The 21,550-nt window shown below is 43.7% G+C and overlaps 1 protein-coding gene across 1 annotated transcript in view; it reads right to left on the bottom strand.

Moving 5' to 3' along the window:
* The window catches only part of PTPN12 (protein tyrosine phosphatase non-receptor type 12), a 75,567-nt gene extending 54,287 nt beyond the window's left edge, over positions 1-21,280 (bottom strand). Inside the window, exon 1 of the mRNA XM_068669875.1 lies at positions 20,959-21,280. Coding sequence (XP_068525976.1) covers positions 20,959-21,057 — 99 coding nt within the window. The 5' untranslated portion in view covers positions 21,058-21,280. The remainder of the gene's footprint in view (positions 1-20,958) is intronic.
* Positions 21,281-21,550: the final 270 nt, after the last annotated feature.

Raw genomic sequence — 21,550 nt, 5'->3', positions numbered from 1 at the left:
AAGTCTTTATATATATATACACACATACACACACACATATATATACATATATATATATTCTTGCCTTCTGTACATCAAAGCTGCAAGTCAAACTTGAAATTAATTTCCAGCCCTTTTGTAGGTTGCCTTTACTGCGTTTATAATTATCTCCGAAACCCGTCTATTCTGAAGACCAGAGAAATCCAGAGTAATGTCTCCTTCATACCAAGTATACACTCCATCACTGAAAGAATTCTCAAGTAGCCTCTCAGTGTTTGTACCCTGCAGGATACGTCTGCCACACAGACAGTGTGCCAAATAGAGCCCTTCTACAGTGCCAAGTTTCAACAAATTAAAAGGTACTAAAGTCATCAAGTAAAGTGAGTCTGGTTCAGGCAAGTGCCTTGTCAATCAAGGCACTGATTTATTTTTTTAAATAAACCTCAATTGTTGCCGCTTTTAAAAGCTGCATATTTACAGTTCAGGATGCAGAACTAGACTGTTTGTTTGGTAAACAATAGCCAAACCCTCATTAGTTCTTATGTATTCTATTTGAAACACAAACAGCTTTATTCACCACCCCCAGGTTCTGGATGATAGATTTACTTCCAGGTATTTCAGAAATGCACAGGAATACCTTCAGATCTAACCTCAAGATGCTTATCTACAATCCTCATCTATGGAGTAAGTGACAAAGCAATAAGACTCCATTTCCTTTCTTGGGAAAGGAAGCTGTTCTAATCCGAGCCTCAAGTCAGGATTTGATACGGTGCCAATTCAAAAGAAGAGCATGTGAATTTTTTACAAGAACTCAGGCAAGACCCAAGTCTCTTCAGTCTGCTTTTACTAAGAAAAACATTGAAAGAAAAAATAATTTGACTGGAAGGATTTCTCCAGTGGGGCTTCTCAAAAAAAAAACAGAAAAACACAAAAGGAGTGTGTAGTGACTTGGAGGCCAGTCACTAGTGGCGTCCCCCAGGGCTCGGTGCTGGGGCCGGTCCTCTTTAACATCTTCATCAATGATCTGGATGACGGCATTGAGTGCACCCTCAGTAAGTTTGCAGATGACACCAAGCTAGGTGCGTGTGTCGATCTGCTCGAGGGTAGGAAGGCTCTGCAGGAGGATCTGGATAGGCTGCACCGATGGGCTGAGGTCAACTGTATGAAGTTCAACAAGGCCAAGTGCCGGGTCCTGCACCTGGGGCGCAATAACCCCAAGCAGAACTACAGGCTGGGAGAGGAATGGTTGGAGAGCTGCCAGGCAGAGAAGGACCTGGGAGTGATGGTGGACAGTCGGCTGAATATGAGCCAGCAGTGTGCTCTGGTGGCCAAGAAGGCCAACGGCATCCTGGCTTGTATCAGAAACACTGTGACCAGCAGGGCTAGGGAGGTGATCGTCCCCCTGTACTCGGCTCTGGTGAGGCCGCACCTCGAGTACTGTGTTCAGTTTTGGGCCCCTCGCTACAAGAAGGACATCGAGGTGCTTGAGCGGGTCCAAAGAAGGGCGACGAAGCTGGTGAGGGGCCTGGAGAGCAAGTCCTATGAGGAGCGGCTGAAGGAGCTGGGCTTGTTCAGCCTGGAGAAAAGGAGGCTCAGGGGTGACCTTATTGCTCTGTATAAGTACATTAAAGGAGGCTGTAGCGAGGTGGGGGTTGGCCTGTTCTCCCACGTGCCTGGTGACAGGACGAGGGGGAATGGGCTAAAGTTACGCCAGGGGAGTTTTAGGTTAGATGTTAGGAAGAATTTCTTTACTGAAAGGGTTGTTAGGCACTGGAACGGGCTGCCCAGGGAGGTGGTGGAGTCACCATCCCTGGAAGTCTTCAAAAGACGTTTAGATGTAGAGCTTAGGGATATGGTTTAGTGGGGACTGTTAGTGTTAGGTCAGAGGTTGGACTCGATGATCTTGAGGTCTCTTCCAACCTAGAAATTCTGTGATTCTGTGAAAAAATACCTTCTTGGGCATTTTCTTGGAATTTTCATTCATGACTTCTCACTAAAACCAGATCATACCAACAGACTTTTGGATGACGAAGCCAGAAAGCCATCAATAAATAAAGAGGAAGATGACAGCGTTACAAAAAGCAAGGAAGTAGACTTTTGGGACAATAGAAAGACTGAGCTTTAAAAAAATGCTAAAAAAGCGGCATAGCAGAAGCTAACAATGAAGGTGACACATGTATACAATTAAATTAACTAAGTGGCAATTCCTAAGTGTTTACAGCAGTCACCCGAAGAAATAAGACAGGATATTTAGTGACAAACAGGCTACATTCACTAGTAGGTCCAGTGTGCTGGAACGTTTCTAGAGAAAAGACAATGTAAGTTTCCAATAGCCAAAAGGAGGCAGAAGCTATTTTCTTCTTCCATCTCAATTTCAATAACTAGCTGAGGCTGTGATTCTTCTTTTTTGATGGACTGTATGCCGTTTTTCTTCAGAGTCCAAAATAAATAAATTTGGTTCAACTTCAAACTACTGAAATCTTGCTTGCAGCAAAGAAACATGCAAATTTTAACTTATCTATTGCTTGCATTTCCTAATGCCCTTTAGCATGTAAGTATTAGTATTGTTTAAGTTTCATTTTCCTGTTATTTCATATAAAACATGACCTTTTTTCCACATAGATGCTTTTGGTTGTCAGTGCCTGGTTTTACTTGAAGATATTTTTACTGTAACCAATGAATACCAGCCTAGCAATTCATAAAATAATCTTAGCATCCTTCAGCATAAAAATCAATGCTTTCTCTTGATGAGGAAGCAATATTTTCTCTTTTAAATCCTGGCACCAAACATTTAAGTCTAACACCCTCATTCTACGCACTGTCAGCCTACACTTTCTCTGACAACTCTTCCACCCATTGAACACGGATGGCCCAGGAGGTTTCATTTTTGATTTTAAGTGCCTTGAAACTAGTTTTTAACCTCTTTTAGAAAGTTACTGTATAGCCAGCAAACCCCCAGAAGGTGTATTACTGTAAATCCTTAAATCCTTTGAGATCAAACAGGGACCCGCAGCAGGCGTGTTAGCCCACATCAGCTGTCTGATACCCAGCAGAAGGTACCACATGGAACTACTAAACTATTAGGTTTAACTAAGAAAATAAACATCACATTTTGAAGACTGAGCAAAATATCCCCAACAACCAACAGCAATGAGTCTGACAACGTAACCCTGACATCTTACAAGAAGTTACACAAAAACTGCTAGTTTTTTTTTCTTCTGTATTTTGTTTTTCCTTCACAAAAACACCTAGAAACCTAAATAAAAGCACATTTTCGGCTTAGAAAGATGGGCTTAAGCAGCAGTTGGCTCGTACAGTGCCTGGGGAGCCCATCCACTAGGTGTCAGTGTCCTCTCGGCAGGGGAAGGCCTCAGGTGGCACCGAGAAGGCAGCCCACGCTTCTTGGTTTTGGGGTCAAGTGTAAAGGAGGAAATCCATCCAAAGCATCCCTACGGCCACCTGGGCCACGACAGAAGCAGCAGTAAGAGTACACAGGACATAAATATAGCCCTCGTCCTCAGGTTTAGCCAGTAAGGTGAGAGGGTGAAGCTCAAGAGCTGTTTCTCAGACGATTCCTGAGGAACCGTACAGCACAGCTGTCAATATGAAGGCACTCAAAATCGGCAATAAAGAAGCTGAAAGATAAAAAAAAAAAAACCTTCTGCTTCTCAGTTCCCAAATTACCCACCCCCCAAAAACAAACAAACAAACCACAAAACCAGAGTGCCTTTGTACAAAAAAATAATACAAGAATAGGATCTACCTATACCAAACCGAAACAAGGCCTGAAGAGGCCAGAAGCAATAGGTTACGTGATCATAGCACAGTGTGAAATCCTCTGTGATAGGCATAAAGCCACCACACCCTGCGAGGCAGAGAGCAGAAGTCAAAGTTCAGGCCCACATGTGCGTGGTGGAGGAAGAAATGGGTGTTTCTATTCACATGCACTAAATCTAGATATTCAGAACAAGTCTAAGTTTGGGTCTGGAAGGAGAACAGAGATATAAAAGGAACATGAAATTTCATGGACAGACTGCTCACTGGGAAGCTAATGCCAACCTACAAGCTACACAAGACTGCCAGGGCAGCAGGGAAGCAGCACTAACACCTCACAAAGGCAGAGACACAACCAAGGTGTGGAAGCAAGGCAGGCCAAGCTGCTGTAATACAGACATTTACATACCTGGCACTGGGCAAGACCTATGCTATCAAGGAAGTAGGTACAAGAAACCTGGCAGGTCGTGTGAAGGTGACGGGGAAGGCTATGAAGCTGAGAAAACAAATTTGAGAACCACAGCACATGCTGAGGTGGAAGGGACCCAGTGGGTTGCAAGGTACAGGCTTCTCTTTTTGAGGGTATCACATCAGTTTCCCAGAGACATCTCTCACTCCATCCCACAGCAAGAAAACTCCTTTGGTATATAATAAAAATGGTACATTTGAGCAGGCACAGGACCTGGCTAAAGACGCAGTTCCAGCAGAACCACCCCCAGTGGTATTTGGTATCCTTGCCAGACAGGAAAAAAAAAGAAAAAAAAGTTTACCACAACTTTTCCCTTTAGAAATGGGAACTTAAAAAAAAAAAAAAAAAAAAAAGAGGAAGTTGAATGAAAGGAAATTATACAGAGCTAAAAAAGTAAAGCATTTGCAAGCAGTACAGGGCCTGTCTCATGCTCTGGGCAGCGCCACCTCCCACTGCCCCGGGAGCCCTCTCAGTGGCAGACTGACTGAACTGAGGATGCTTTCTTTTCTTTCTTTCTCTCAGTATTTATTAGCCAGAATAAAGTGTTAGGCTAGGAGCACATTTGATATTTCATATTCTGATATTTAATATTCTGAAAGAAACCATATTATACCCTATGATTCAAAAATTCATCTATTCCTCTTCCTTCTCAGTGCAATACACATACTGCTAACTACGTGCAACAGATTTCTTTTTTAAAATCCCTTCCAGGCAGCATAATACAGTCTCCCTGATGCTGCTGCTTTGTCCCAAATACCACAGGTGTACTTATGATAGTTTCCATAGCACTTTCACTGTCCATGTTCTGTAAGGCAGTTACTTTCAAGGGAGTGTTCCCTCTACCCAGCTCCTATTTGTCTGAGCCATCTTGTACCGTTTTGCCTCTTTGTTCGTATGCTGTCAACCCAAAGAAATCCCCAAACTGTCCTCAGTATGGAAATAATTTCAGGGTTTTCTTCCCTGGTGCACACACACACCACAGGAACGCTGTGTGAGCTGCTCTGTCTTTTTCAGAGCCAATTGCTTTGACAATTTAAATGAACAAGTGGCCCTTCAAAACAAAGACAATACTGGAAACATCCTGACCAAATACCAACTCAGATAACACTTCCTAGAAGTCTTATTTACACCCTGCCACCAGTGGTTGGTCAAAGGCAGCAGAGGCACGGCTGAGCAGCGCAGTCACCCACTCACCTTTCTCCCCAGTTAATCACACTTATTGCAACGCCCAGCAGATTCTTATTTACATGCCACTAAACAAGCCAGAACTAAAAATATTTACAACATCTTAAGATCCTTTCCAGGCAGCCTAAGATAACGTCATTCATATTATTCCTTTGTCCCAAACACCACAATTAGAGTTATTAATATTCAACTCATTTACTTTGTTCAAATAACAGGCCTATCACCTCAGCCTTCACAAAGCAAAAAATAACTTTCACAAAGCAATACTTCCTTCTAAGCTGATTATTATGTAATTACATTACTAATTATTCTGTATTTAAATATTTAGATGCCATCAAAACCCTCTAAGTTACAAATGCGAATGGATTCATGACATTTGATGGAACTCTTCAGTTTCCTATTTTAAGGTATTGCAAAATAGGATAAAACAGCAGAAGTAGATTCTAGGCCTTTACATTTTAAAGGCCAATCACAGAGGTAATCTAAAGGAAAGTAACCACTTTGGATACAATTCCGATGGCTGACTTCAGGTTTTAACAAAGTTATATGGTCTGTGGTTAGAGCAGTAAGTGCACAAACTGCACTCACCCACTTCTCTCCCTCCCATGTCAATTCCAGGCTGTCCAACTCCTGACACAATGAACCACTGGTAGGACACTGGTTTTATACCCACAAGCAGGCAAAGGTTTTAGCTGGACTCTTTTTACTATGTTTTTTTTTACAGCTGCTATTTATACAATAATTTTAAGATTTTACGTATCAGTCACTTACTAGTTGCCCCAGACACTTTTAACATTTTCCTCCTCAGCCTTTTATTTCACTTCTCTTTATTTTTTTTTTCCCCTAAGACTTTAATCTCCTTTATTACAATTCCTTCCCCATATCAGCCCAAATACTGCTTTTATTCTAACTTGCTACTGACATTGGCTGCAGCCCACGCTGGCCCATCTAGGAACAGGAAAGTTGCTCAATACCAAATGCCTCCTTTCTCTGTTTATAGATACATTTCAAAAAAATTCTCAGAAAATACTACAGCTGTGGTCAAATTCACATTCTGACTCTGGAAAAACGGAAGCCAAAGACAGAATTAACAAGGTGACAGGGTGAGAAACTACGGCCGCCAACAAATCAGGAGAGACACCGGGCAGATTAGCATCACAAAGCCCACTGTCTGCAGAAACTGGAGTTCTGCCTTGTTTGATTGCAAATACTGGTGACAATTCCTGGCACAAACAGAACTGCTACCCTTTTGCTGCCTCTTTCAGCTCGGTGGATTGCTCAACATGCATTGCAGAACGAGCAGCAGGCTGCTAACCTGCTAACGCAAAGAAGCTGCAAATACCTTGTGGAGTTGACGCTGCATTTTAGCGAGCTGAAATAGGAAGGCATCTCCTGCCTTTGACTGTATCCTCCTAAAGCTTTTGCTCTTCACTGCTTTTTTTCTCCATCAACAAAGTTTTGATCTCCTGAAAGAACAACTGAAATTTACAGCATCTTACAGAGCACTGAACTTACAGCTGTCAAAATCAGAGGACCAACACTTAATTACACTTTTAGCCAACGGAAAAGTTTGTGAAACCACCAGTCACGGCTCCTCAGGGTGACAAAATAAGTAGATGAAATAGAGCAAACGAGGAAAGTTGCATTACAGTTACTTCCTCAGAACAGATCTATCACAGCTGCGCTTGGAAAGGCTAGACAAGAAAGAATGGAATCTAGAATTTTAGATTAAGATAGGAAATAGTAAAAGCAAGCAAAGCATGGGTTTCTTTTTTGTTTAAAAAAAAAAAAGAAGGAAAGTGATGCTACATAGTACTGAATAACTTATATGAAAGAGGTTGCATTGCTATTTATACTCATTAAATATCTACTTGACTTGCTTTTTGGTTTGAAAACAGGTAAATCTTCAGTCAGCAAAAAATAAAACCTCTAAAATCCTAACGAGGTTACTGCCTACTACAGTATTTCTGGCAAGGAAATGAACTAGATAATGTGTGCAGTTTGGATTGGGGTGAAAAAATTGTTTCCAAATACCAGAACACCCCACACTTAGTAAAATGTTTTAAGTAAGTAGGACACAGTTTTCTCAACCTTATTTTCCCTCAATGCAAGAGGCAGCACTCCAAACAAAAATCAATAGTTTTAAAATACCTCGATTTCATTTCAACAGCCAGTTAAGCATCTGCTGCAGCCTGACTTTAAAGAACAGCAGCATTTTTCTAAAGCTCTCGCCTCCTTAATCCTTGTGTGCTGCCTTCCCTTAAAGGCCACCTTCTTCTCATTCCCAGTTTCTAGCATCACGCATCAGTATTCCAGGGGGTAAGGAGAATGGCAATTAATGCTAATGAGCCCAGACAGGAATACACATTTGTCCTTAAGAGACAGTAAGTGCATGACAAGTAATAGGATGAGACATGCAGCATTACTACCTCCTGGCTTTAAAATGCAAACTACAGGAAGGCTTACAGGGCGGCCAAAATGAATCCAGTCACAGCAGCAGTGATTTATCAGCGTCTCACCAGGACACAGCATGCCTTGTGGCGAGCAGCACCTCGTGTCTGAACGCCGATGCACACGCTGCTTGAGAGAAGGTTGCACCACGACCCCAGTGCAAACTGCACTGCTGTTCTCTGTGTGTCAACTGCACCCTTGTAGCTGCCAGGTTTTAACGTTTATTTCAAGATAGTCAAATGAGTTCTTTGGGAACCTTGGTGAAAACCAAGCTTGGACAATATGGTTCAATATTAGGGCTCCTCTTTGTGAGGAGACAGATCCATAAGCAACTGACTGGTCCAATGCTAACACTGGAAAGTTAATCCTGGTGAAATGAACAGGCCGTAACATGAAAACTGATAGGGAAGAGTGTGCATGATGATTCTTACCAAGGCCCTTTCCAATGCAAATAAAGAAAGCCCAACTGAGACAAAAAACAGACTTACATTCACAATAACTCTGGAGAAGCCATTTCAGTCCCTGAAGCTGCTTTTTACTAGTCTGGTTAAGCTTCACTGTCCTGCTTCCCAGGCTTCTTGCCTCACTGTCCAGAGCTCATACACTAAGATTTTTACTTATTAAACACGTCGATCAGAGCTAAACAACATTTGCAAGCTAACTTTCTGTTGAAAAGGATAATAAAACCAACAAAATGCATGGCTAAGCTGTTCTGTACTGAGTTTAAAACCACCCTCAAACAGAGCAGCCAGCTGTACATGGGCCATTTAGTTCAGTAAAACAAACAGGACAAAAAAAAAAAAAAAGACTCATTACCTTCCCTCTTATTATAACCCAACAACTGATCAAGCAATTAATGCTTGCGCAGCTGAAAAGGGTACCAAACTACACTACAATTACTTGCCTTCAGTTCCTTAAATCCATAACCTGTATAAGCTAATGCTTGTTCTGAAGAATTTCCCGGCTAAAGGAAGACAAAGATGAGGATGGACAAAGACATTGAACTCATTCACACCGTTTTCCACTCTCTTCCACTCGCCCCGCAATGGCATCACCATTCCCAAAACAGTAACAACCGATGGCTTAAATATGAGGAAGCCATCCCAGCACTACAGTGGTAAGAATAGGAGTAAAGTGGAAAGGAAAAGAGAAGCCTTCAGAAGCAGAATGAAACCAAAATATCCAAGACAGCTCTGAGCTGAGATGTGCTGAATCAAATACACAGGCTGTAATTTGCGTACGATCTGACACACGTACTAAGCCCAGTGGAAAACGACACACTTCGCCGGGGTGATCCAACTACTGGCTGACAGAAACGTACAATTCCCAAAGGGCATCTTGTTTATACAGTGCTCAGAAGCCAGATCCAACAACCTCAAGATAAATCAAGAGACAGCCGTAGAGGAAGGCAAAAGGAAGCCCACAAGCACCAGCATTTCCACCATGCCATGGAAGAAAATTTTTTGCAGGAGATGCCCTTCAACAGACACACCGCATAAGCTGAGTTCACCAACAAACTGTTCCTTCTGGAGGCATTCACAAGCCCAGTTTATAAGCCACATTATTTTTATATACTTTCCACTCCATGTGACACCGACATGCCCACTACGCTGACCTAACACGGGAAGCACAAAATCACAAGCTCTATCCAAACGAATCTTCACTTTGAGCACGTCGAGCTGGTGGGCTACATTCCTCTCAACAGAGCATTTCATGTTTTCAGTTGTTGCCAGTCAACAATAAATTCCACCAGCACACTAGCAGGAATCTGTTATGTTAACAGAAAAAGGAAAAAATAATCATACGAATCTTGTAAGTAAATATTGACTCTTTTGTGACTCTCACTTCTCTTGGAAGAGTTTGCAAGGAACAGCAGCTGGAAAATCTACACGAGTACGACTCAAGGAACTCATGACTTCAGGTTTTATAGTGCCATTACTACAGCCCCATCACACCTAAAGGACACGGCACTGAAATGCAAGGACAGAAGGAACTCGCTGTTGCATTTATTTACTGGAACTAATTCCAGTGACCCCCTGACGAGCCCTATTAGACCCTTTCACCTGACCAAAACCACGGTCGCGTTTAATTCAAGGTACCGTCTCTCTCAAAATAAGTCAGTTCACTACTTAATTATATCCCTGACTGAGTTCTCTTTTTACTTTGCTACTGCTTTTCTCAACCTAAATGCATCCTGGCCTGATGCACATTTAATACATTTGGAAGTTATCTTCATCTGTACGAGCTAGAAGTACAACAAGGTAATAATCACTGAGGTTTTAGACACGCACGCAGTTTTTTCACGGGATGATCATTCTGCCTTGCTTTAGCAGCCATGGAGCATTTTTTCTACGAATACAGGAAGGGAAGCCTATTATGTATGCTATACGGCTGTACAAACAGGATGCTGCCTTCGTTTTCACACAATCACCAACTTAAACAGCGTGATGCTTTTTTAAATGCTCGAAGGATGCGTTGCTATAGCTCTGCACCCAAAATGCTGTCATCTGTACTAATGTACAAACGGGCAAACCCGAGCACTCCTTCAGGATCTTCTGTATTAGAATTAGACACAGAATTGGCCAGCATTTTAACGGTAAATATTTCCCCTTAGGAAATGGCAGTTTGTAAATGGATTTATTGCAACAGCCTGTTGACATTAGGATATGAACCTTTATTTCAGTTTTACTGGTCCCTCAGTTTAAATCATTCACTTACAAGCTGCAGATTCATGTAATTTGTAAAAACACAGCTAGGCTTCTTCCCTCTGCCAGTTTCATGTATTCAGGTTTCTACCTGTTTTTTCTTTTTCAGAACAACAGAAATAGTAAGTTGAAGTTCTAAATAACTTGCAGGCAGCATTTTCACGATAATTAAAAAAAGAACTGAAAGGTCAAATTTCACCATGTTCATAAAAATATTAAGAAAATATCTGGCACCAGTTTAAAGCGCATCCGGTGCAATGTTTCTACAGAATATTACAACAATTTCATGGTAATTCCCACAGCAGTTCTATGGAACAGCCTTTGAAAAACTTCCACTTATAGAGGAAAATACAAAAAGGCTGTGATTATTGTTTTGTGAGTGCCTGCAAGACGGAGCATCCAGCAGGATGACAACTTACAGCAGAACATTCAGCTTGAAGAACTGACTTGTGCCCAGAGCTTTGGTGTATTTTATGGCAAAAAAGCTGTTAAAGAAGGCAGAATAGGTCACACATCCCCCTTCCGGGCCTACTCTGCTAAGAGTGGAAATAACAGAAAAATAAAGCTTTTTATAAAAATAAGGCATTTCTTCACTATAAGTCAATTGCAGTGAGAGGCTCAAGTACTTTTCCTGCCTAAAATGATTGTCATTTTTCTCCATTCACATTCGCACGCAGCTATATTTATGCTACCTCACAGGAAACAAGTTAGTGTTCGTTTTACTTTTTTGTTTGGTCATAATAAAAACACATCTTTGGGTAGCCACCTATGCTGCTAAAAATGGAAGTCTCAAAGAAAACCAAAAAAACAACTGTGAAAGAAAAGATACTTACAGCGATCTAGGGAGACTCGCAATATCTACGAGATTATTTCCTTCCTTTAACAGTTTGTGCAACAGGGCTGCTGCCCGAGAGGCAATTTATTTTAAATTTGTTTCTGCAGGAATTCCCAGTTCTTGAAGCAGTTAAACTAACCTACATATACCCTTCCCTCTAGAACAGGGCTTCATTTTCCAGTTTTATTTTGAGCGAAATTGTTCCCTTGAGTGCTCCTACAGGACACCTGTATTCATTTCAATTAACAATTACCTGCTTGCTAAAATTATCAGAATATGTAAGAGGCAGTAACTAATAACGAAAGCAGAGCTTTGCCTTGCAATCCTGTTTTTTATATAAGAGGGCAAAGATTGAAGTACAAAATAAACAGATTTAAGGCTGCCTTTCCACATGTAGAAAATCAGTTAAAAAAAAAAAAAAAGAAGCAGCAGCAGTACATTGCAAAAATACAAAACCCAATGCATTTACCACCAAGTCACCACCTTATGAATCCAAGGTGGCCATGATCTAAGTGCAGTGCCCTGTTCATATCACTTGTGCTGTTTGTTGAGCTTTTTATGGCAATTATTCAGTTCTGTGCAAAGACTGAACAAATACTGGGCAACAAACCTAATAAAAGCTGTGCGAGGAGGAAGCTACATGCAGGCACCACGCATGTTACCAGGACACCGAGTGCCTTGGGGGAAAAAGGCACTGCTCCACCACACAGTTATGCATTAGAGAGTCAAATACAGTCAAATGAGAAGTGAACCACTTAGGAGCAGAGTGGAACAAAGTGCTTTTAGAAGCTGTGGGGAACACCACTTGTGCTTCTCAAGAGCTGTGCAGCTCCCACAGCAGGAGGCATTTCAGCATGATGCATTATGTACGTGGCAAGTCCCTTGAACACTTATGGACAGGACACCCACATAACATCATCTGAACTGGGAACCAGTCGTTCACAGACAGCTGTGTCCTCCAAGTACCACCAGAGGAAGTATCAGATAAGACTAACACCATACTAACAGCAGGGAAAGCCAACATCTATCCGGGAAACCAAACAATGGAACAGAAGTTAAAATTCTGAACCAACCGCCCCCTGAAACTCTCGAAGGTGGTGAGTAGCTTGGAGGCATGCCTACTGGTCTCTGAAGTCCAGCCAAGCCTTCATGGACTAGAGTCTTGTCTACACAGCTGCAGACATCCAGCTCAGCACAGAAATGGAGTTCTCATCCCCAGCATTGACCTGACAGCAGATATATACAGTACAGCTCTGCTACCAAAGCTACCAGCCCATTCCCAACAAAAGCATGAAGACCAGACCATGCCAATCACGTGCCATGATCTTTAGAGCCTCCCGTTGATATTCCTTTGTTAGCTTTGTCTTGAATAAGAAGTCTTGGCCCCTCGTTTCCATTGTAGCCCTGCTGCACAGCTGAGAGATGGTCATCTGCCTTTCCAGAACCAAAATAAGAACTGCTCTTAATCTCACTGATCCATGCAGAGGCTGCGTTTCCTGCGATCACAAAGGGTACAAGACATCTGTGTGTTTTTAGATAAAAACAAAAAGCAGATGTCATCCACATGTGCCAATAAGAATGACAAGACAAGACAGATCCACTAGACAAATGCAACAAGATGCAAAATTGTTCAAGACGACACCACCAAAACACTGACCTTAGAAAAATAAACACCGCCAGCTAGAACTTAAAAGACTACTTAAGAAGGAAGTTAATGTAAGACAAGTTTGTTTAAAATTTGCAAGTTCAGTATTTTAACGAAGTAAGAGATTAAAGTCGTGCATATGTTCTTTAAAGCAATATGGCTTTAACTAAGTTAATTACCCCGTAGGAGACTGACGCTTTCCAGCCCATTAGTTTAGACACAAAACTAGTAGCACGACACACTTAAACGTTACTGAGATATATTAGTTTCAAGAATCAAGGCTTGCTCTCCAACATATGCAAAACTAAGGCTATAACTCTTCCTCCAAATAGAAAGGAACCCAAATTACATGGAGAAGCTTATGACCACTGAACTGTGTTGGATATCTCTGCCAGTGAACTAAAAACCGACACGACAACCAATTCATACAGCACTTACTAATTTCAGTCCCCTGATTTAGTTGCCCATGGCACATTAATAAATCCAGCCAATTCAATTGTTTTACTACATTAAGGGAGCTCAGAAGTAAAATAAATAACACAATTAACTGTCAGAAGTATCGCGGCAGAACTTCCTTCCAAACTGCTGATGCTTCCTTCTAGCAATCCGAATGAATGAAACTTATCTTTAGTTGCTTTTGTTCCTTTGTTCTCATGGACCTCTCAGTTCATGAGACAACATCATTCATAGCTTCAGTCCTCTTATAATAGCTACTTATTTTTCCTTCTTCTATCTTTCCTTTCCTTCTAGTCGCTGGCTACTTTTTACAGCTGCTAATTCTAAGCCTTTCTTTCAAAAGGTACTTCCATTAAAGCCAGGATGGCCGTAAGCCTTCCCACAAAGTGGTTACCACCAACAAAATTACCTTTTAAAGGAATTAAAATCTCAGTCTGTAGCAAGATAGCAGGAAAAATCAGGTCAAACAAACTAGGTCATCCACTTATACCTCTATTTATCCAGTACCTTTGGGGAATTTTTCTACCTTCTCTTTTTAGAATGAACAAAATTCTTACACAGCTAAAGTGCATGGCAAGAGAGTAGCTAGCAGAGGTCCTCTGAGATACAAGCTGTAACTTTCCAATGCAAATCTCACAGAGACTTAATCATCCTGACAGGCTCTTGAAAGATACTATGAAACAGTGGTTCCCAGCCTAGAAGGATGGTCCTAAGCTCTGATGGGCTTCACCACGCTTTTCTCCTCCTAATCTTTTGCTTAACTCGCTGTTGTGCTCTCAGCTTTCCTAGTCAGGCTTCTAGCTTAATTCTTGTACTGTCCTGGTGGCACTGGGTCAGAACATGGCATCACTCCGGGGAGGTGCAGAAGGATTTGAGACAGATCCACCAAAGCAGCCGCACCCTGTGACTCCTGCTTCTGGATCAAGAACTCCACAGCGGGATCAGAGTGTCCTCCTTCACGGATGTACTCTGACCAGATCTCTCTGAAACAAATTAATGAGTTAAGTTTCTACTGGTAAGTTTTATTGTCTGATGAAGCAGGAAAACAAGGAGCTCAGCCCCTTTCCAACTTCCACTTGCTAGTTAATAGAAATGGCAATGCATATCCATGCCTTGCTTACAGCAAATATGCACAGCTGAGTTATCCCAGGATAGATATGGGACATGACCATAGCAGCGGAGTATAGCAGGAGTGCCACCAGCCCAGGGAAAACACCAGGATACAAGCACTGTACTACCTAGCAGCACAAAGAGCTTCTCCTCTACCTGTTAATTTACGCTCTGCTCATTTCCACACCTGACCTTTAACACTGCTGCCTCTCCCTAAGTAAAGAGGATTTTTAAGAAACCAAGAAAATCATCATCCGGGCTCTGACTTTAGTTGTAAGACTGTGTACTCAAGGCACCACCACAGTTTTGTCTTCCCCCAGCACTAACAAACGTGTTACTATTCTCCCTGTGCTGAAGTGCCCTACATACTGAACATATTACAGCACTACTGGAGCAGCGCAAGTCCCTTCAGCACAAAATCCATCAATTTCACATACTGACAGGCAAGAAAATCAAACGCTTTTCTGTTTATGACAAATTAAGGCCTTTAAGATGAATCGGAAAAGCTTTGGCCCTAACTATTAAAAACTTCCTATTGGCAAATGTATGCACATGAGATAAGCAGGTATTCAGATTAACCTCTCCTGGGCTGCAGAGCTGCTGAGTTACATTTGGCAGTAACACTACACAGCAGAAACACCCCAAACATATCAGTTTTAAGGTTAGTTATGTACACCTCAAAACAAGAAACTGTTCCTGTGTAATATAAATTGTTTCTGCAGAAATTATATAGATATAAGCACAATAATGTGTATATATACACATGTATCTGCACGTATGTAGAGCTCCAGGCCTATGGAGCCCAGCATAGATGAACTGTGGTCACTTGAGACATGTACCTACAGATTTCTCTCTCTGCATCTATCTACATATAGCCATATATATGAGCGTGTACATATATATATGCATATATATACACACACCAAAATTATTGTAGGACTGAGAGCATATTAAAAGCTAAGTATCTGACACGTCATTTAAATAATTTAGGATGAGTGCTGTATGCCACAAGGTGCAAGGTCAAGATTATCACTTGCTCCTCCTGAATCTTTTAATAATATCCCAAATCAGTACACAAACCTTGAGTACATAAGACCAGGAGACTTGCATGCTGCTGTCTTCAGAGGCTGAGCAAACAGAGCTTGTTACCATGCAAGTTATTTGACAAAACCCAGAGCGTTGCCCAACCACGTTGTTTTAGTTTCATCTGCCTGAAAGAACACCGGCAACTTTAGGCCAAGTTTGCAAGTTCTTACACCCCAGGGTGACTACAGGAGCTCTGTGGTTGTATTCAGCCACCCCTAGGAAAATTCAGAGTGGCATCTTGGAAACAGCAGCAGCAGCAGCACTCATTTCCTCAGGAGATGACAAAAAAAAAAAGTTTAAATATACTGGTGTTCATAGAAAGTTGCATTTTGTGCAACACTTCAAGAACAGCATTTCACCAAATTCCAGAAGCTTCTGAAGTTAAGGGTTACTGAAAATATTATTCAGTCGTATTGCTCCAGCCAGAAGTAGCCTACATAAATGGAGCTTTATGGCCGGCCCGTATGACTTAGCATTGCTCACAATGAAGTAATTTTTCCCCCCACACCCCCGACCAAACCAACGGCAGTCAATGAAACGCAGCTAGCAGGAATACACTTCAAAAACACATTAACACTCAAAGTAATGCCTAATATGGAAGACGAACAAGACCAGAGACAACTTCGACTCTGAAATTTTAAGGTTGCAAGCCCTTCAAAGCGCTGCCCCAGCTGCCTGTGACCCATTGCACAGCTGTAAGAGCAGAGCTCCTCGCAGCATGCCGCTGCACCGCATGCTCACCATCCTTCTCCCCAAGGCCATCAACCCTGGGAGCATGCTCGCAGGAAGACAAGTGCTCAGAACTGGTGACAGTTGCTCAAAATCCCCCCAGGTTACCTGAATTTTCCCCAGAACTTGTTTTTACACCAATCACTTTTTAAATCTTAAATATATATACAGATATATATATATAACAATTAACCTGTTCGTGAAAGCCTAGCTGACTCTACCCGAGTGTTTTTCCTACTTTAGCCTTAGCAGATAGAAATTATTTCTCTTCAAAGGGCACCATGTGTTTTATGATGCAGAGGATGAAGCCTAAGCAGAGAGTTCATGTTTCAGATTATGTTACAGCAAGAGACTCATTCAGACAGTAAATACTAGAAAACAACACAAAAAATACATGTCTAGACATTGATTTATTTTTTAAGAGAACTTAAAAGTAATTGGTAATGTAATTCTGGAGGCATAGCACTCTTACCCTTCTCTACTAATTTTCCTGATTATATATTTGCTCTATAAAATTGAAAAGTACATTCACAGATACACCAGAGATACATCAGTGGTATTTAAATCAAGAAAGTTTACAAAAACGCACATTAATATACAGACAAACTTTTAAGAAGGGTCTTTCCTAAGTGCTATGGTTGCAATTGAGTGTATTATTTGTGATCTCTTTAATGCTGTATTAGACACTACAGGAATTAGAACAAAATCCATGGTGTGTTTATCATTATTACATGGACTTTTACTACATATCTCAGTCACCTTGATTGGTAATTTAGAGCAGCCTAGATTGTTATTTCATTTTTAGTAGCCTCATCTCAGGTATTTTAGACGTGATCCTTGGAAGTAAAGCACATCCCACCTCCCCTTTTTTTCCACCAAAAAAGAGGCAACAGTATTTAAAAATAATTTTTTTAAAAAATCAATAAATAAAATAACCAAGAGATTAAGAGTGGCGTCTATCATAAAGTCTACCTTTCATCCACTTCAAATGAATGGCCCATTCAAAATCCCCTTCATACTGTAGAACACAGCACAAGTTCTTCAATATCTCAAAACCTATGAGTTAGCTTAGATGGATTAAACAGAAGACAGCCAGGGGTCTCCTACAGAATACTCAAAAAAGCCAGAAACACCTTCAGCCATTCTCTGTGCTCCATTAGAACAGATTAGCCAGGGGTATAACTCCAAATATTAGGTCAAACTGTCATACTCTGCAAAACATTTGAAAAAAATGATTTTTTTTTTTTTTAAACGAAATGCTTTTCACCATTCATATTTCAGTTGTCCTGTAATGATATCAATCTACCTCAGAGAACCGATAGCAATTACAGTAGGAGAACACTGTTGCTGGATTACTGCATAAATGTGAACACATTAAATGTAAACCAGCAACAGTATTTATAGAAGTCTGCCTAAAATCTGGAAGCTAGAACTGTTTGCTCCACATGGACCTTGGAATTGCAATCCTGGTTTGAGATGAGTCCTGTTCATTGAAGGAATTCAGAATCCAGACCAGACTGCTTGTGAACACACAACAATACAATGCACGACACAACACAAGGAAGCAATCTGTACTCCATTTTGCCCTAATACCGGTGTCAGCTTTGATGTACTTTAACCATACATTGGCCAGACCCAACCTGCATAATTTTAGGAAATGCCCACTTGCCCCTAGAGCCACAGAGGAGAGCTCACTGGCAAGACCCACTGGCAAATGAGCGATATGCTGCTGCCAAACGACACACTTCATTTCCACCTCATTGTGTGCACCCATAATGCTCAAGTGATCTACTAATAAAGTCCTGCTTACTTTCCAGTGCAAACTAATTAAAATTAAATACATTTGACTGCCAGTAAAAGGCTCGTTATTGGTGCCTACGCTGTGTAATTTATCTTGCAAGAAGGAAAATAAATAATTAAGTCACCCCTCCACCTTCCGAGTGGAACATGTCTTCAGGGATGTCAATGGCACTATGAAGTAGCAGTCATATTTATCTGTGCTATGGCCTTTCAGTAACATTCAGCCAGGCTAAGCAGAAGCCTTCAGTCACCCACAGCCTACCTGCACACAGCTGTAGCTCTCCTACCACCTCTTCCAGAGCTCCATGGCACCTGTCTGTCAAGCACCTTTAGTTCATTCACTCGGTCCCAAATATAATTCTCTAAGTCAGCTACTCAACGCAGTCAAAGGCGATAAAGACATGAAAATAAAGAACTGTTTTCAATTGCATTCACTCAGTATTCCTCTCCTATTTTTAGATTCCATTTTGACTTGGAAATGAAGCGATGAGTAACAGCAATTCCTTTTCTACACACTTGCCGTTGCGTTGCAGCGACAATACATCCTGCACTTAAATGAGAACATAATTCCTCCCCAGAAAATCACTACTGGAACCTACAGAAAAGATAATACAGAAGCTTTTTACCCCCTTCATCTCCCCTCCTCTCTCCAATCATTATAATGAGTATCTAAGCATTGGTCTGTAAAAAAGAACAAAACAAAAACCAACAAACACAACAGCAAATGACATGCCCTCAGTGAAAAATAATTGGTAATTACGATTCTCATTGCTACGCTAATCTGTATCTGCTTTGGTACATGCAGGTGAATACTGAGACTGACGGGAACACTTCTGACAGAGAGCAGCATCCCGGTTTCCTGGTTTCCCTATCACTTCCTATGCAGAAGCAGCATGCAGGCTGGAAACAGAAAGCATTAATAGCACAAAAGAAATCTTGAACGTGATCCTTTCCAAAGCATTTAACACTTCTGCAGGCAGTACACCTTTTCCCTGAAACGCCCAGCTAGTTGGTCTCCGTGACCCTATTTTCCCATTTTTAGCAGCATGCTTTCCTTACTGCTCTGAGAGCAAAGGGAAAGCTCAGGGCTCCACAACCAAAAGCTACACAAACAATGCGCTGTCAGGAACAGAACAGAAACCAAACCGACTTTTCCATACAGAGCGTGGACTATTTAGGAGACAGGATGGCAAAACTATTGTTTAGGCTTTGTTACAGTCCCACTGCATACATTAGGCTGCTTATCAGACCTGAAATGGTAGCAGCTGATTACTGGATCTAATTCATACAGCGTTTAACAGAGGAGATATTAGAAGCCCTGCATTTTCTAGGCCACCCTTTCTGGTCCACGTGAACCAGACTCCCCAGTACTAGATGTCAGCGTGCGTGTAATAGCAATTATATCACCAAACCCATCCCTTACCGAGGGCTCTGCCCCATCCCTTAACCTCCCCGTTACCCAGGGATGCTGCTGCCCTAGAGCCGTGCCCCAACTCGGGGGCAGTCCCTCGGCTCCCCCCATTCCCTCTGCCTTTCCCACAGGCCGGCTGCTTGCCCTGAGCTTGCCCTGGGCTTGCCCCAGCCCCTGGCAGCTCGGTGGCCCGGGGCTGCCCTTCCCCGGCCCCGTTTCCTCCCGCAGCCCTCTCCCAGCCCTTGCGCAACATCCGCAGCCCCGATGCGACATTTCCATCCCGTTTTTTTTTTTTTTTTTTTTTTTTTGTTCTTCCCGGACCATTAGGGAAGGCTGACAGCTCCGAAGGCTGGCCGAGGGGTTTGATCCCAGAACTGCTCCAGAGGATAATGATAATAATAATAATAAGGCGAACCGGGGGGGGGGATGCTCGCTTTCCCCTCTCCTGCGGGTCCAGCCGGGTTTTTCTCTGCTTTTTAGGGACTTCGCCGGGGCTGCTCGATCCCAATCATTGTGCGATTCAGGAGGCAGATGGCCTCCAGCGGGATCGCAGCCTGATCAAAAGGGGGAAACGGAGCCGGCATAAGGGGGAAATCCTCTGCTGAATGCCCCCCTTCTCCCCAGCACACCGCCGCGCTGGGCAGGGGCTGGCGGGGAGCTGGGCTGGGCTGGGAGGAAGAAAGGCCGAGGGATGCAGGCAGGGCTGCCATGGGGGATGGGGAGCTGGTGGGAAGGGAAGGGGAATATCCCTCCCAGGGAGGCTCAGGGCATTTAACCCGTCTCCTGGGAGGGAGCAGGGGGGCTCAACGGGCAGATGAAGGGGTAGGAATGGCCGGCAACGAGAGGGGCTCCCCCTCAGCCCCTCCCCAGCCTCCTCTGCCCCCTTCATCTGCTGGGGGGGGCTCCTGGTTAATTTGGTTTAATTCTGCCTCTCAGCGTGAGCAACCCCCTAGGGAGGGGTTTGAGCAGGGAATGGGGGCTCATCACCCCCAGGGGGGCGGTTATAGGGATACACCCCGGTTATAGGGATACACCCCGGTTACAGGGTTACCCCCTCGGTTATGGGGTTACCCCCCGGTTATGGGGCCAGCCCCATTCACAGGGATAACCCCGTTATGGCCCCATACCCCTGTTATTGGGGTACCCGCCGGGTATGGGGACAGCCCCCCGGGTATGGGGGTGCCCCCCCCGATTCTGGGGTACCCCCAGCCAACCCCTACGAGTGTGGGGGACCACGGGGGGTCCCTGCCCAGCTCGGGGGCCACCCGACGGCACCTCACGGTGCTCGCCCCCCCCTTGGAGATCCCCCCCTCGGCCCCTCACCATGAAGTCGGAGGCGAAGTTGTCCTCCCCATTGTGGTCCGTGTCCTTCATGGACTGCACCCGCCGGATGAATCTCCTCAGGATCTCCTCCTGGCTCATCCTGCCCCGCCGAGCGGGAGCCCCCCCAGCCCCGGCCGTTCGCTCGTTCGCTTGCTCGCTCGTTCTCCGCCTCGAGCCCCCTTCCGCCGCCCTCCCTCGCCTCTCCTCGCCCTGCCGGCCCGGCTCCCGGCTCCACACCCCGCTCAGAGCCGCCCGGCCGCCCCCTCCATCTCCCCTCCCTCCGCCCGACCCTCCCCGGGCGCCGCCGCCACAGGGACACGACGAAATCCCCTCCTCCTCCTGCCCCCCCCCCGCCCTCCCTACGCAGGCGCGGCACCCGCCGCCCCGGCCTGAGGAAGAGACCCGCCCCCTCTTCTCTCCCATTGGCTATTCCCCCACGGTTCCCTCATCCTATTGGCCGTCCGCCACGCTCATCAGCGCCTAGCCCGGCCTCGGGGGAGAACTCCGTTCCGCTCTTCGCCTCGCCCAGCCGCGCCGGCCCCTCCCGTTTCCCACGGATGGGACCTTCCGCCGGGCGCCGAGCGGAGCTGTG

Source organism: Anas acuta, chromosome 1, assembly GCF_963932015.1.
Source record: "Anas acuta chromosome 1, bAnaAcu1.1, whole genome shotgun sequence".
NCBI lineage: Eukaryota > Metazoa > Chordata > Aves > Anseriformes > Anatidae > Anas > Anas acuta.
Note: the sequence above shows the minus strand (reverse complement) of the source record. Positions and strands in the feature narration are given on the sequence as shown.